This window comes from Rhyacophila brunnea, unplaced genomic scaffold (assembly GCF_057557595.1).
Source record: "Rhyacophila brunnea isolate RB1 unplaced genomic scaffold, BYU_Rbru_1.0 scaffold_2, whole genome shotgun sequence".
NCBI lineage: Eukaryota > Metazoa > Arthropoda > Insecta > Trichoptera > Rhyacophilidae > Rhyacophila > Rhyacophila brunnea.
Genome location: NW_028232859.1, coordinates 4,321,449 through 4,340,434, shown reverse-complemented (window position 1 = coordinate 4,340,434; position 18,986 = coordinate 4,321,449). Strand labels below are relative to the sequence as shown.

The following is an 18,986-nucleotide window of genomic DNA, read 5'->3' as shown; positions in this document are numbered from 1 at the left end:
ACGTATGTATAGGTATATTCATTTATTTTGTTAGGATTTTTAAACAATATAAAACACCCTAAGTGTAAATGAAGAGGCACGATAAAAATGCGTGGAATACAATCTATGTAGAATACGAGTATGTAAGAATTAACAACACTGTTTGAAAATTTAGAGTGTCTGACAAATTGTAGTATTTTCAGCTTTTGAATTACGTCTGTACATTTTACATTACACTATAAAAATCCACCCCGATAAATTTATTGCCCCATAAGATGAAAACAAACCGATCAACAAAAGCGCTGTTTCAGCGCCATCTTTATATTAATAAAGCCTGAGCATATCTTTTTGAACAATCAACGAGTGGTCCATTGTTCATCTGTCAAAATCAGATCCAAGATTGCTTGATTGATTCGCCCTTTCTCGTTTCAAATTGAATTATAAAAAAATCTCAAATCAAATATATTCACTATCAGTGTTATTTATAAATACTACTTATACATTCCTGGTATTCATCAGCTGTCAAATTCTGACTAGTCCTTCACACAAAAACCGGTGGTAATATCGATTTCCAAAAAATATTTAGCATTTATCTATCTATGCATTAGATTATTGTAGAATGTATGTTAATGCTAGTGTATTATTTATCATGTAACTCATCTATCCAAATCAAACCATTCCCTGTGTGAACACGACAGACGCTTCAGTATGAGCACTCTATAGAACAATTGACAGGTAATGACAGTTCATCCATAGACAACAACGGGATGGGAGGAAAAGGTAAGACCAGTCGTTGTGCTTGAGTGTTGTGTTCTACTTGAGTCGGCAATGGCTGTATACATTTCCCAATTTGCAGAGAGGCGGAGGAGGGCAATATACACAACTAGCCGTTTAAAATCGCCGAAGCAAAAACATGAACGAAAGAAATAAATCAATTTAATTAAATGTTCCAGAAAAGTTTCCAATTTATTTTTCACAGATGCCGCAAGTCGATCGGAACGATTATGTCAAAATTACGTTTGGACGTAAGTCACCATCATTTCCAATCACTGGCGGTAAATCACAAGTAGACGCCGTTGGAAACGTAACTCAATTATTTTAGACGATATGTTTTATTGTTATATAGAAAAATATCGCTTTTGTAATTTTTTTAATAGGTTATCAATTTATTATATTATTATATAAGTTATAATTTATAACGATGCAAAAAAGAAAACACAAACGTTTTCATTCGGAAAGTAGGTAGTAAAAGTTTTCTTTTGTTTACTGTATTCTTTTTCATTAAATTACAAATAATAATATGAATCTACCAAACTCTGAAATTATTTTTTATTCTTTTTTATTTAACTACATACATTAAATTACAAATATCTCTTATTAATTCGAGAAAAACTATAATACAATAGCTGATACATTATTAATTGAATACACGAAGCATGGGCAAAAAATATCTAGTGTGAGTGAGAAAGTATACGGCATGTGTATAATCTCCAAAATATGCATTAGATTAGAGTAAGATAGGAGATATTAATGAAGAAGTTCGGTTTTAGGAAGTCATCATCATCATCATCAGCCTGGATGAAGGCCTCTTCAAGCTGCTTCTACTTCTCTTGGTCCTGTGCATTGCGTTGCCACATACTTCCGTAGAACTTTATTATTTTATCGATCCAGCGGCCCCTAGGTTTACCTAGCGGACGTTTTGTACTTCTTGGATACCACTGGATGACTAGAGTTGTCCAACAATTGTCTCTTCTTTGAGCTATGTGTCCAGCCCATCTCCATTTAAGGCTTTTAATAAACTCTATTACATCGTAAACCCTTGTCTGCTTCCTTATCCACTCATTCCTCTTTTTGTGGCTGGAGTGCTTTTGGCCGCCTGAATAATGTCTTCAAAAGTGACCTTCCACTGTGCCTAAAGCGCAAAGTGTTCAACCAGTGTGTGCTTCCTATGATCACATATGCGTGTGAAACATGGACCCCAAGTAAAAGAGAGATCCAGAAACTTAGAGTAGCACAACGTGGTATGGAGAGGTGCATGCTGGGCAAAACGCGAAAGAACAAAAAGAGGAATGAGTGGATTTAGGAAGTGAAACTGATAAAAATTAGTTTGACGGATGCGTTTAGGGAAAACACTGTTGAGTACGTGTTGCTGAAATATAATAGGTATAGTTTTTGTGCGAAATATTTTTTTGGTCTGAGAGCATAGAACGAACCGATTAATCATTGGGATAATCAACATACAGTAACTGCTGTCAACGTGGTTAAAACTTGTTATTTAGATTTTTTTGAAAATCTTGTTTGTCGTGGACCAGATATTATGTTTGGACCAGATATTATACCTGTGGTTTTGAGTAACCTTCAGGGAACGTGAAGAAAAATAAGAGCGTCATCGGACTGAATCAAGCTAATGGAGGAGCTTACTGGGAGCAGCGTTCACTCTACCCTAGCTATCCTGAGAGATTCAGAGCACCATCAGGAGCGAAAATTTTTGAAAAAAATGCACATTTCAAGTGGAAATTTTCAGACGCAAAGGAACAACTGAGAACAGAAATATTGTAATATATTCCATCTGACTATATTTGTATATCATTTATGTAATATGTATACGGTATACCCAGTCAGTCAGAGTCTATATCTGATTTCAATAATAATTTATTGAATGGCATAAGTGATTATTTAACTTGAATGTAGAATTTATAGAAAATTATGCTGCCAACCGCAAATAAATTGAAATTTTTTAATCTTATACAAATACAACTTAGATATAAGTCTAAAAATGTAGATAATTAACAGATAACACAATTAGTGGAAGATAACACGACAACTATGATTGTACAAACTTAATTACTCATTATTATTAATAGTATTCAATATATAGGCGTATGCTCAATAATTATGCATAGAAAATCAGATATTACGATATAAGGTGAAGTTGTGACATATGATGATAACTCCGTGAATGGTTAAATAAAAAAATGTCTCCGTGCTCGAAGAAATAAAAGAATAATATTGACTTTTCATAATATTATGTCTCCATGGAGTTTATAAAGACAAGACTTGCATATTTTTCAGACAGTGCTACTGCATAAAAAAATCCAATTAGAAATTCTAATTGGATGCATTTGGAATCGAGTGAGAGCTGCGTCAATGCACTGGAGTGTCGTGTGTCAGTCTTTACCCATCAAAAATCATATTGTAAAGAATGTAAAGTAAAGCTATCAAGAAAGAATTTCTCTCTCTTATCACATTTCACTCCAGCAAGATGGGTTACGTCACCGCCATCTTTAGATTAATAAAGCCTGATCATACCTTTTTGCACAAGCAACGAGTGGTCCACTTCCATACTAATTTATTAATAATGACAGGCATTGACAGGTCATCCGTAGAGAACGGGAGGGGCGGAAAGGTACGACCAGTCTTTAAATGTATCGGCTTTCCTCTTCAGTCGGCAATGATTACGTACAATCTAAATTAAAAGACTTAGGTACCTAAGTAGTTTTTCTTTTAAAGATTACAGGTACAGTATGGATTGTGCTTAATCGAATTATAGATAACTTTACTGATTTCTTTGACCTGCTTCAAGTAGAGTCTTTAATCTGTTAAAATACTTAAGTATACCTACTAGGTAAAAGGTCGTTTCGTTTTACACGTTAAAACTCCAACTTCAACTTACTCAAAGAAATAAGTGAACAGGTAATAATTTAATTAATCACACTTCAATAATCTAACAAGACTTTTATAAGTTCAAATACTAAAAATAATTACAGAATCTTTGCGTACCTTTCTGAATCCATATTGATGCCGGGTGGTAATCTCGTCGATAACTAATTAGATGTCTTATTTCACGAACAGATGTCACCTGAAAGGAAAAATGAAATAAAATATTAATAAACAGGTATCCTTTCATACAATTTACTGGATATAAAACCTTTTCTCGCAAAAAATTATCAATATAGAATTGAGTAGGCAATATCATTCGGATGGCAATATATTGTATTCAACTTTTATGACTGGACTTTGTATTATTAATAATGTGTTACGATAGTAATCCGATAGTATACACATCATGTATTTATAGTAAATGTGTGTGTGTGTGATTTTTCCAAAAATATGTTATAATATTATCATAATATATTTATTATTATATATAAAATATATATATCAATTTATTATCATTATTATGACATGAATACTATACTAAGAAATATTAATTAATAATTGAAATCCATCAGATGGATAATATAATAATTCTTAATTCAAGTTTAATGTTTTTTGTATAATTACTTACTAATTATTTAAATTTAATATTGAAAATACATAAGATAAGATTGTTGTTAGGTAATGAAAATGCACAATTTTGAAAACCCCAGGAAACATAAATACTTACATAAAAATCATAGAAAAAAAGTTGAACCGAATACTATTTGAACTCGGAAATTTCACTGTCGGGGTAAGTGCTTTTATAAATTAATAGCACCTGTACACGTGCATGGATTTACTTGCATCAATAGTGTCTAATTTAATCAAATTAAATTAATTAAATAACTTTACTGATTACACGTAAAAACCAATCTCATTCTTCAAGAGTAAGCGATGTTATCATTATTCGGTAGATACTTTTTGACAGGTCGTAAAAATCGGTTAACCTCAAAATGAGTCTGCGCGGTGTAGTTCGTTTTTTTACCGCCAGGTTCGTTAATATCATTCTATTGCGCAGGCGCAGATATTGCACGGTCCAACTGTTCCGTGAAAATTCAGAAGTTTCTGAACTTTTTTGAATCATGCATGCAATTTTTCAAATGTTATGGCCGCGAAAATACGTACTGTCAGCAGTAAATCCATTCACGAGTAAACGGGGTATAAGACTCATGCGAATTAATTAACAAGTAGGTACGTCATCCGAGATGTTTTCAAATTCCTCCACTGGTCCTTCCGACAAGGGATGTCATATCGAAAGTATCAATACCTGGTATCAATATGGTATCAAAAGAAATTATCGGTCCAAAAGCATTAATACTCGCTCGAATCGGTTTCAAACGGTGCTTGTGCGCCAGGGATTTATTTCTGGGAAATATTTGTTGGAAATTTAAATTATATATTATAATTATTACAGACCACCATTTTTGAAACTCTCGTTAGATTAACCGATTGAAAATTGAAAAGGGTACTCATTTTGAGTCATAATATAATATTATGTAATGTAAATTCCATATTGCTTAAGAGCATACTTCAGTGAAACGGCAAATAATTTTCAACTATAGGTGCGACGAAATTTCGGACTCGCTGCCAATCGAAGAGCGATAGTCGAGCTGTGAACACGTCAATTTATTTTGTGATGGCGTTGGGGGAATTAATTCTTAAATCGTGTAAAGATGACTAAAAAACGTTACCTATTTACTTGAAAAAGAAAACATGTCAATGAATATATTATTATTATTACTAATAAAACAATAAACATAACATTAAATGGACACATTTTGAATTTTTGTACAATCTTCGCATCGCGAAATCACGATCGTTTTAGATCGTGCCCCAGCTGAAGTTTAGCCTTAAGCGGTGATAACTCGTATTATTAACTAAATTCATTCTAATTCCACCCTGTTACATCTTGAATCAACATAAGTGCATAAATGCGAGATTATAACGTATTCAAAGAGTCGGGCAAAGTAACAGTTGTCGCATAAAATGAGCTGCATAACATAACCAACCGACATAACACGTTTTTGTAACGGGAATCGGTGTAGACAAAAATCGTATGCGGAATTATTGTGTTCGCGGCCGTGCAAAAATATGCATAAACTTCCTTCGCATATTTACACGTCTATCACGCTTCAAAGGTCACGTTATATGTACTATTTTTTATTTATTTATTTGTTTAAATTATCTATCATAATACGGCAATGAGCAACGAGAGTGATTTATTAATCTCCAAATATCATTGTCATTAGCTAAACTGTAGTGTTGAAATAAAAAAAAATATAACAGATGAAAATTAAAGCATTTTGGTAAAATTTTAAGCATATGAGTAAAAAAAGGAACCCATAATAATAAGAAATAAAAATTAAGGTAGCTATGAGATCTATTATCGAAATAAAACGCTACCTTAGCAATCGAGATCTCAAGTAGGTATGGTTTTCTGTAATAGCCTCCCAATATTCTTCTAAAATATGGACGCTAAACCAAGGAATATTACAGAGAGTTGAAGTCATCGAGGTGTAGCTGTATAGGCGTATCCTCATTCTGACATGGTGACTAGGGATTCCAATCTCGGGATCCCGAACTATTTTCGATACCTATGAATCCCGGGATTGGTAAACATAATCCCGAAACTTTCGGGATTGAGTTTTTTTATCAATTTTTATGGAAAATAAAATAAAAACGAAAATATAACAGGAAAAATACTTTTAATAACATACAAATACATTAGAAATATACTGAGTTTGAATGAAGTTTGATTTATTACCCATGTGTTGCCAATTCATTTTATTTTTTCACATAAATTAATAAAAATAAGAAAGATTGGAAAAAACAATGCTTCTAACTTTTAACGAATTGATTCCACTAGGTTTTTAACGCATTTTTCATTTTTTTATTTTAATTGAACTTGTATTTATTTGTATTTGTCATCTTTTCATACATAAATAAAACTGTTTTACTTTCATATTATTATTTATATTACAATATTATTTACTCCATTAAACCTATGTAATTCCAAGATTGAACGTACACAATATTAACAATAAATGTCTTAAATTGTATAAAGTATACTAGATTTATTTTTGACCGATTTTATCAACGTTATTTGAATATATAAAAACTTTATATTAACTATTGAAAAAAATGCCAATCTCGGGATCATCAAATCGTTCGGGATTACGATTTTGGATTCCGTTCGGGATTCCGGATCAGGATTTTGGCTCGGGTTTGGATTCCCTAATGGTGACAAATAGTCGACCTTCCCAAACCATGCTTAAAAATAGGATGGAGCACAGTTCCAGTCCATGAAATCCACGTGATTATAACTCCGTCTAGTAGAAAAATTAAGTTAACAGTCTAAGCTAGACAGGCCATTTTATAAAAAATATATACATAAAATTATAAAAACATGTTACTATTTTTGGAAAATTATCGAGCGCTCCGGTTCGTAAAATATTTCATTTTGAGGGCTGTCTTAAACGAGTGGGTAGTGACCATGAAGTAATGTATTGTTGTTGAGTACAAATTAATCAATTAAACTATAGTTTATAGCATTCTCCAAGTCATTATTATATCCAAGCAAATATCAACGGAAAACGTAGCAGAATAAAACTAAATAGAACTAAAAAAATATTAAATATAATATATAAATAAAAATCTCCTGAAAATATTAATATATCATAGAAAAAATATCTAAATACGTAGGTACATATTATAATATGTAAACCTTTAAAAATAGGTAAAGGTAAGACATGGTAGAGATGTTAAAGTTTACAATAATTAACACTTAGTAGTTGAATGATTGGCAAATTCTTCTTCGAATGACCTTTCAATAAATTTATATTATGAAATGATTTTAGATGTGTATGTACCCCACAGATAATTCTACCTAATGGTTTATTAGTTTATTGCACTTTTTACACTTACGCGTCGAATAGCAATGGAAGTAAACTAGACATCGCGTAATCCGACAAAAACGTAGTCTTGTTAAACATTTTATGTTAGTTAATACATTTTGTTTCCACTTTCAATACCGAATATATCGGTATTGTCTGATTTTTAAAACCGGTATTTCGGTATAGAAAAATACTGAGATACCGGTTTTGAAATACCGGTATTGCAATCCCTAATCTGTACGACTGTCTATCCACAAAACTGTTCTGGGTAGCAAAAGATAAAGAAAATCTTGGCCTGAAACGAATCGATCTTCGATAATAGATAACATAGGAAAAAGGTCAAATTCAACAAATAAGATATGCATGGTATAGTAATATAATATGTAGGTAGGGTAGGTAAATTCTTTTGACTTTTGTGTATGATCAATGGTAAGCGTTATTACAAAATAGATTTAAAAAAAATATGTGACGAAAGAGTGCTATTAATTTTCTTTATATATTGAGTTTTATCGCTATTTATTTTCTGTTAGTAATAAACACTACGTAGACGAATGCATAGAACAATACATGTATTTCAAAAAAGTCTAAAGAAATGATAGTTATAGTATAAGTATAGTATATAATCAAACCTGTTTTTTTCAAAGATATATACTTACTTTAGATACATTTTTCGCAGTGATAAATATTATATTATATTACAGGTTTGTTGTGTACGAAAAAAATAGGACAGGAGATTCGAAAGCAAAATGAGGTTTTTTAGGCTACGCAATATAAGAAATTACTTAATATTCAATATGTTGCTCGTACGACAGGAGACGTACTACATACTGAATTTTGATTGACAATTTTACACATGAGATGCCAAGGCAATAAAAAGAAATAACAAAATCACTGTGCTGAAAACACTATGATAAAAAGTACAAACACTACAAACTCCATGAGATCGTATTCGTTTAAATCATTTTTGTCCATAGTTACACTGATAAAAAAAATATAAGAGTCGTTTATTCCGTAATTTTCCTGATTTTATTTTACAGTAATGCTGATTTTCCGGATAGCCCTTACACAAAGTCAGCATCAAAATAATGCATCAGTAAAGCTTGAAAACGATACATTATTATGTTTTGACATAAATAATATCCTCTGGTAATTTTTATAAATTGCAAATTTCGCGCCATTCCCGCTGCCTGATTGTAAAAAAATACTAAGAAACATCCCCGATGAGGCGACATGAGTGCTCTTGATTCCTCGGCTGGCCATACCGTTACGAATGACTAAAGGTAGAAAAATGAAAATATTTTGAAATTCAACCATGCCATATTTGTTGTTTTGAGACATTTATCCTTATCCATAGCCTTATGTAATTACATTTAATATATATAACAGAATGATATATTGTGTGTTTTTATTTTGTTTTATCTAATGTCACAATGCTTAAAGAATATAAAACATAGGCATTATACTGACTGTATGTGGAAAATACTGTGTTATGATTTACCACTCAACTCCTTATAAGGAAATCCCAACTCTTAGTTGTTTGTCATGTATCAGAAAATGACCATACATCGTGAGGTTACATAAGTAAATCCGATTATGGATTTTTTTTTAAATAAATTTCAACCGTTAAACTATATCAATTATTGTTTATCGGTATAAAGAAAATCTCAGTGTTATAATATGTCTAACTAGTGCAGTGTTATAATATAATATTTAACTAACTAAAACTAAATAACAATGTTAGATACTAAGCTGAGTAGGTATATGGGCATCCACAGAGTGGAGGTTGTATCAGCAGATTTTTAGTTGTTATGATAAATCAATGTTAACCGCTTGCTCAACCTATTAGGTCCAAATAACATGTAAATTTTCCAAACCCGGAATTTGAACCTGATACCCACTACTTAATAAGCCGACATGATACCGCTCGGCCATCGTGGGGAATATTTAGGTAATCGTGCCGCAGAGGTGGCCATGAGCTTTTAAATTTTTTTTTATGAAAACAGTTTATTCCATATAGACAATAATTATAATAAATACCTTTTTCTGTCGGCGTTTCGATCAAATAATCGTTAATTGATAAATTGAAAAGTTCATACATTTAGATGCACCATTATCACAAACTAATATTATATGAGGTAATATTAGGTTGGGGTAGGTTATATTAGGTTAGGTTATGTTAGGTTAGGTTAAGTTTAGTTTGGTCTAAAAAGAAAGTTGTAAAATCTCATGGCCACCTCTGCGGCACATTTACTAATATTTATAGAGACAAATATCATTAAGCGATAGAACAGATTATTTTAGTGTTTCCTGCACTGATCTAACAAAATGCTTTTTGTATATTATTAAGGCAACATGAACAATATTGTCACGCTCTACGAAGGCTAAATATAAAAGACGTCAATTATTTCGGGAAACTTTGAACGTTTCCTAGTGATGCGCACGAGGGCATTTAAAAAAACAACTGTTTTATAACATTTAATACATGTACACAACATTATCGGCCATCTTGCAATATGAAGTTTGGTAACATATTTTTTATAGAGTAATAAAAAAAACTTGTTTAGCATGCAGAAGCGGCGAGCGACTCTTGCAAGGAAGTACATGCCTAACTGTGAAAACAATTTCGCGCCAACTAATTTGCATACCAGTGGGTATATATTGAAAACATTTATGATATAATATATTATAGATTTTGCAGTTAAAGCACTGCATTCCGCGTAAGTGTAACGGGTTACATTTTGAAAAACTTGCAATTATTATTGTGAATCTCACACTATAACGTTTAGTCTTATAACTCATCTAAACTCCTCTCGCATGCAACACATCGAATAATATGTCGATGTGATTTTGTTGGTATGGTACTTACAGTTCGAATGCGACATTTAAGTTTTAAAAAAACAGCTGGTGTTGCAAGTACAGACCTACAGATCTGTAGAATGGTCAAAAATAGAACTACGAACTACCATAGGACGCTATTTTGAAAATTTCATTCGAATGTCAGATTTTGTTCAGTCACGAGTCTTGATTGAGTAGTTTTCGACAGTGGCTCCCCCATCCCATTCTTCAGATTAGTTTGTAGGTCTGTGTAAAATTCACATTCACAATTCACAACGACTGGTCCGACTTTTTCCGCCCCTCCCATTGTTGTCTAAGGATGACCTGTCATTGCCTGTCATTTTTCTATAGAGTGCTCATACTGACGCGTCTGTCGTGTTCACACGGGGAATGGTTTGATTTGAATAGATAAGTTATATGATAAATAATACCCAAGCATTAACACACCTTCTACAAAGGTAATGCATAGATCAATGCTACTATTTTTTTGGAAATCGATATTACCACCGGTTTTTGTGTGAAGGACTAGTCTGACTTTGACAGCTGATGAATAACAGGAATGTATATTATTTATAACTTACTAGCTGAAGTACCCGGCTTCGCACAGGGTCGCTTCGTGGTTATATTTATCTTAGATATTTGAAAAATAATAAAAGGTAATTATTTTTTTAATATTAAAATATCAGTGTAATACAATATGGCAATATGAAAATAATTCTAATAGGAGTAAAGGTCAAACATAAGAACACTAAATTAAAATCGAATCCAAAATATGAAAACGTTATTAATGTTATTAATATGTAGTAAAAAAAAAACAAAATTGGATGGAACAAACAAACAACAAACTTTGTATTTTATATAATAATAATTTAGAAACCTTCGCGGGTGTGCGCACAACAACTGACAAAAGTTTCATCGCAATCGGATGAATGGTATAGGAACGCATACGAATAGAAGTAGAAGATGATTTTCTAATTCAGAAATCTTCGTGGGCATGCGCACGACAACTCACCAAAGTTTCATTGCAATCGGATGAATGGTGTAGGTACGCATTCGAATAGAAGAAGAAGATGATGGTTGTACTAATTCAGAAACCTTCGCAGGCGTGCGCACGACAACTCACCAAAGTTTCATTGCAATCGGATGAATGGTATAGTAACACATACGAATAGAAGAAGATAGAATAGAAGAAGAAGATGGTTGTACTAATTCAGAAACCTTCGCGGGTGTTGGCACAATTACTGACGAAATTTTTATTGCAATCGGATGAATGGAATAGAAACGCATACGAATAGAAGAATATAGAATAGAAGAAGAAGAAGAAGAAGATAGTTGTACTAATTCAAAAACCATTGGGGGTGTTACCACAACAACTGACGAAGGTTTCATCGCAATCGGATGAATGGTATAGGGACCATACAAATAAAAGAAGATAGAATGAAGAAGAAGAAGAAGATGGTTGTACTAATTCAGAAACCTTCGCGGGTGTTGGCACAATTACTGACGACAATTTTATTGCAATCGGATGAATGGAATAAGAACGCATACGAATAGAAAAATATAGAATAGAAGAAGAAGAAGAAGAAGAAGATGGTTGTACTAATTCAAAAACCATTGCGGGTGTTACCACAAAAACTGACGAAGGTTTCATTGCAATCGGATGAACGGTATAGGGACCATACGAATAAAAGAAGATAGAATGAAGAAGAAGAAGAAGAAGAAGATGGTTGTACTATTTCAGAAACCTTTGCGGGTGTTAACACAACAACTGACGAAGGTTTCATCGCAATCGGATGAATGGTATAGGAACCATACGAATAAAAGAAGATAGGATGAAGAAGAAGAAAAAAATGATGATTTTTCTAATTCAGAAACCTTCATGGGTGTGCATACAACCACTTACCAAAATTTCATTGCAATCGGATGAATGGTATAGGAACCATACGAATAGAAAAATATAGAATAGAAGAAGAAGAAGAAGAAGATGGTTGTACTTATTCAAAAACCATTGAGGGTGTTACCACAACAACTGACGAAGGTTTCATCGCAATCGGATGAATGGTATAGGGACCATACGAATAAAAGAAGATAGAATGAAGAAGAAGAAGAAGATGGTTGTACTAATTCAGAAACCTTCGCGGGTGTTGGCACAATTACTGACGACAATTTTATTGCAATCGGATGAATGGAATAGGAACGCATACGAATAAAAAAATATAGAATAGAAAAAGAAGAAGATGGTTGTACTAATTCAAAAACCATTGCGGGTGTTACCACAAAAACTGACGAAGGTTTCATTGGAATCGGATGAATGGTATAGGGACCATACGAATAAAAGAAGATAGAATGAAGAAGAAGAAGAAGAAGAAGATGATTGTACTATTTCAGAAACCTTTGCGGGTGTTAACACAACAACTGACGAAGGTTTCATCGCAATCGGATGAATGGTATAGGAACCATACGAATAAAAGAAGATAGGATGAAGAAGAAGAAGAAAATGATGATTTTTCTAATTCAGAAACCTTCATGGGTGTGCATACAACCACTTACCAAAATTTCATTGCAATCGGATGAATGGTATAGGAACCATACGAATAGAAAAATATAGAATAGAAGAAGAAGAAGAAGAAGATGATGATTTTTCTAATTCAGAAACCTTTATGGGTGTGCATATAACCACTTACCAAAATTTCATCGCAATCGGATGAATGGTATAGGAACGCATACGGGACAGACATACAGACAGACATACATTCATTTTTATATATTAGTATAGCCTATACTCTTCGCGCAAGTGCAAGCAATAAGTTTACAAAGTTTTATCGCAATCGGATGAACGGTATGGCTGCGCATTCAATACGAACAAACAAACACACAAATATTAATTTTTATATATTAGATTAATATATTTGATTTGAGATTTTTTTATAATTCAATTTGAAACAAGAAAGGGCGAATCAATATGTCAAGCAATCTGGGATCTGATTTTGACAGCTGAAAAGTGGATGACTCGTTGCTTGTGCAAAAAGATATGCTCATTCTTTTTCCAGCTGTAACACATTTTCGAATATCGGAATTTGTCATTCGTTTTGGTTATCCCCGTGACTTCACTGTCATCACAAGACGTAACATTGCGCCCAGTTTTGTTATTACAGATGGTAGAAAAAAATGAGAACAGGAGACATAACATTCATTGATCAGTATTTTATCGAACAGTTATTCGTACGAATTTTAAAAACACGTGCCAGTTATTTGATAAATTATAAAGTTTTTTCTAATTAATTTGAAGTAGAAAATTTGACATTGGTTTAAACAAATATTTTATGGGCAATAATTATTTTGGTAAGTACTAAGTATTCAATTTGTTAAAAATCAATACGTACAAATATCGGTACAAGTCAGTTTACGGGAAGCCAGGAGGGAACCGCGCTAATTGTCATAGCCGATTTTGGCAAAATTCATGAATTCAATAATGAAAACCTAACCTAACCTAACAAATCGAGTGCTTAAAGTCAGACAACGTTATCTACAAAAGTGTTTTTTTTTTTTTTTTGAGATAACGTTATTTTACATTTACGGCTACATGATAGTCAAACAACGTTATGTAAATCTTTTCTATTTTTTTATTAAATCGTCAGTAAAGTTTAAAGCTAACTACATAAGTTACCCTTGTTTTCATATTTTTTTAAAACTATCCCTATAAATTTTAACATCACCATAAGCAAGATAAATGTACAATACACAATAAATTATAAAATATTAACATTAGGTTTTAAATAAATATTTCCCTTGTTGAGTTACAAGAATCTAAAATAACGATTTTTGGCTCTCCTGTAAAGTTGCACTTTTGTAGATAGTGTTGTTTGACACTAAGCCCTCGAAATAATCCAGTATATTGGCTATTTTCAATATTTGTTTGCCGCTGGCTTCCCTTAAACCGACAAGAACCCTAATATCTTGTAAATATTCTAAATGATTGATTTTAATGTAAGTTGATGTTAGTATCGCATGAGAGTACTGAGATGATAAGTATTTACATGTAATACGCAATCTTAAAAAAAATGTTTGTTTCATACGATGAACAATCATATTATAAAATCGTGATGAAGTCAGTTACCAAAAGGGGATGATATTTACGTGTATTACTTACAAGTACCAAATGCATGCCTAATAATTAGCATATTTTTACCAATTCAATCATAATACAACGTTCAGGAATTTATTTGTAACAAATCTTTTATACGTACAGTGATTTTTTTTTGTTTTAACAAAATAGAAAATAATATTATATACTCAATGTAAATGTTACACACAATTTTGACAGCTATTGTCCACACTAATATCAAAATTTTTCATATTGTGTTATTATTATGTTCCACACTGTACAATATATTATTATATGTTGCCTTATAAATATAAATATTACGAGGGTGGGTCAATAAGTCCTTAGAAAAGCCGACAGGTGGCGCGACTAGTACTGTAAGCGGTTTGTTTTCATGCAGCAGCACTACCGATTCAGTATGCTGCGAAGTTTCAATCAGATTGGTCGGGTTGTTGTGTGTTTCTCGTCCATTTAAAAAAAAAATTTGCTTGTGGAAAATGGAAAAATGGAAAATGGAGAAAATTGAGTTTAGAGATGTTATTAAACATTTTAATATAAAAGGGTTAACAGCAAAGGAAATAAAAAATGAGTTGGATTTAGTTCACGGCACATCTGCTCCTTCACTTGCAACTATTTATAACTGGTTAAATGAATTTAAACGTGGTCGTACATCAACAAAGGATGAACCACGCTCAGGACGTCCTGTAGAGGTGACTACACCAGAAATGATCAATAAAATCCACGATATGGTGTTCAGTGACCGAAGATTAAAGTTGAGTGAGATAATTAAGGTTACAGGGATCTCAAAAGGTAGCGTCATTTCTATTTTACATGACAAATTGGGCATGAAAAAAATTTCTGCAAGATGGGTGCCGCGTTTGCTCACAGTCGACAATAAACGCAATAGGGTGGTGGCCTCTAAAGCCCTGTTGTTGCTCATGCAACGCAATCCGGATGAATTTTTTCGTCGCTTTGTGACTGTAGATGAAACATGGATACACCACTATACTCCCGAGACGAAAGAACAGTCAAAGCAGTGGATTGCGAAAGGCGAACCATGTCCAAAGAAGGCGAAAACCGTAAAATCAGCTGGTAAGGTTATGGCTACTGTATTTTGGGATGCACGTGGAATTATTTTCGTTGACTATTTGAAAAAAGGAAAAACAATAACAGGGGATTAATATGCATCTTTATTGGACCAGCTAAAAAACAAAATTGAAGAAAAACGGCCTCATTTAAACAGGAAAAAAATTCTCTTTCATCAGGACAATGCCCGTGTTCACACATGTTTACGATCAATGGCTAAAATTGAAGAATTGAAGTTCGAATTGGTCAACCACCCACCGTATTCGCCAGATTTAGCGACTTTTTCCTTTTCCCAAACTTAAAAAAATGGCTAAGTGGACAACGTTTTTTTTCAAATGAAGAAGTCATCAATTGGACAAATGCTTATTTTGATGACCTTCCGAAAACTTATTTTTCTGATGGTTTAAAAAAAATTGAGAAACGTCTAACCAAGTGTATTGAGCTCCAAGGAGATTATGTTGAGAAATAAAAAAAAATACAAAAATAAAAACTGTTTTAATGCTTTTTTCTAAGGAATTATTGACCCACCCTCGTACCTTAAATTTCTACGGAATGTCTAGAGTGTCTACACTCTACGCCGTATCATTTTTCTGTTAACCACATTAATATTAAAATGTTGTCTAGCACTTTTAGTAGCCATAGCAACTCTCAGAGGCGAGAAGTATTCAAAATATTTCAGAATTTTCACTTTTAAATAACGAAAAGAAACGCTTCTTTCATAAAAGATGTCATATTATTATGTATGTATAATAATATAAAATACCAGATTATTCTATAATGCCGTATTATTTACACTAGATTTTATTACAGAAATATAATTGAAAATATTATTATAATTTTATTTTTGGCAACATTTGTCAACAAAACGTACCCAAATAATAGACCGCACGGCTAAACTAATATTGTTTATTCAAAACGCTTTTATATATTCATTTAAAACACTGTCAATATTCTCTTCAATAAATTTACTTGATAATTTCATGACAATTTACAAAATTTGTAAAAAAAAAAATGCTTTATTAAAAGTGTCGCTCACTTGGTAAGTTTTATTACGAATGAATATAATTATTCAAAATGTTTAGCTAATGTCACAATAATTGCGAATTCTATGGTAGGGGTAGAAAAAGAGCTATGTAATGTGGGGAAGGGATATACGGTAAACTTCCAAGTAATACTTGTTAAGCGGGTTGCAATTGGGATTAAAAAATATTGTTATTAATTAATGTGGTATTTTTGTTAATATTTTACGTAATTTTAGGTATTCCAAACTATTCATTGTTAAGCCTACTTTATTCGTCTACCCAATAAACGATACTTAAGATATTACAAGTTTTAATCGTTGTTGATTATTTTTTAGATAGTTTAAAAAATCTGAAAAATTGTTTCTTTTTAGGCATATAATATACACACTACAAACTACGTTGAAGTATTGGTTTTATATTTTCGAGCTTACAGCCATTTAAAGGAATTTCACGGCTAGATTTTGAGATTTATTAATTTACACAGATTAGGCGGCAGTTCTGATGTCCGTTCAGTCGAGGTTTCAGTTTTAATATAAGAAAATATAAGTTACGGTCAGTTGTATGCGACGGTAAATTTCCCGTAATCCATTAAACTTCATACAAGTATTATATTAATATAAGTGATTATATTAATTATGCATTACATACTTACTTATACGTATATGAAAAATGCATTATAAATATTTATAGATAGTAAATTTGAAAAACGAATTAGTTTTTGTTATTTTATTAATAAATTAAATAATAAAAATTATCATAAAGTTAATTAAATATATTGCTTAACTATTCTGTTTTTTTTTACCTTGGTTTTTATATTTAATAATAATATTATTTACTTTACCTAACTTGGTACAAATTTTTTAAATGTAATTTTGTAGAAATGCACTAAACTGATTAACTAATAATATTTGAAGGTTTCCAATAATAATTTCAGGCCAAGGATATAAATCAAGCAGTAAATTGATATATTTTTAGGTGAATAATGTTAATGACAGCATTTAATAATGATTAGATAATAAAAGACCTTTTAAGAAAAAAAGAATAACATATTATACCTAGAATTTAATAAGATGGTAGTCCTCTAATGACATACGTTTATACCTTCCTGTACAAAATGGTATTAGCTAATAACAAGTAAGTATATATGCATTATTTTTTCACTGTTAATATTACTTTGTGGAAAGACATCATACGAATATCAAACACATAATAATGGGAGTTATTATATTGTCTAGTGGGTACTTATAGTTGTATATAGTTAACTACGATTGATAGAAGTGGCGCAACCTTGTCCTTGAATGATCGCGTAATATGGTGAAGTAGTAGTTTGTAGGTATTATATTGTATTTTCAGTACTTATTTCTACATTGGATATTAGCTAATGATATTTATTTCATCGTTTGATTAGCTTCCTAATTGAGCCTATTGGTTTAAAATAAATTCTACTTCCATATTTATTACAAAAAACATCGCCAAGCACGTTTAGGATTGCAAATAAGATAATTTATTTTTGTGGACGTTAGTTAAATATAATTAGAAAAAAACGAATAGTGAAATAAAATGTTTATAAAGTCATTTAAATTTATAAAAAAAAACATGTTTGGAGTTGGTCTAAAAATGTATGAAATGGCGTCTAATGAATATAACCAACATTGCAATAAACCACACAAAAAGAATCAACAAGTATATCAAAAAATATACGAAGATAACTTACTCTAAAACCAATTAATAGCCTTAGTGTGCAGACTGAACATTTGATTTGGTTGGTTAATTTTCAGTTAATAATTTTGAATTTTGAGAGAACCTACTCATTTTTTAATTCTATAATATATTACCACGTTTTTCTTAGCTCGTATACTTGTTTGTCCAGTGGTTGTTTATCCAGTAAAAATCTTGCGATCGATTTTTAACTAACTTCCCGACTAGCTATGCCAATGCATTCTTTTAATACTTTTAGCCATCTTTAAGTAGAATTGAATTCATTTTCAGTTAATTCTGTTTTGTATGAAAAGTTATTTCGGAAGAAGTCCATAATCCAATCCACTATTATTGGTTGATAAGGGGGTGGACCTAGCAACTAAATTATTAATATATACGTGCGTTACTATGGAAATAAAAATGACATTTCAGTATTCTACATTTGTTTGTTGCAAAATAGCAAAAAAATGATTTGTTGACAATTGCCTTATTTGTCCTAAATTATTAATACATAGAATTGTCAAGTTTATATGATTCAAAAACAGAAAATTCAAAAACGTGGTATGTAAAAAGTTCTTTTTATCTTGTAATTATTATGAATGTATATCTACAAAAATTTATTAATATTGGATTATTTCTAAAAAGTACCTTATTTATTTTCTCATCAGGTGA

At 31.6% G+C, this 18,986-nt stretch overlaps 1 protein-coding gene across 1 annotated transcript in view; it reads right to left on the bottom strand.

The window, feature by feature from the left end:
- LOC147071715 (uncharacterized) overlaps positions 1–18,986 on the bottom strand; it is a 303,080-nt gene that overhangs the window by 240,390 nt on the left and 43,704 nt on the right. Inside the window, exon 2 of the mRNA XM_085947048.1 lies at positions 3,760–3,838. Within this exon, the coding sequence (XP_085803174.1) occupies positions 3,760–3,773 (14 nt within the window). The 5' untranslated portion in view covers positions 3,774–3,838. The remainder of the gene's footprint in view (positions 1–3,759; positions 3,839–18,986) is intronic.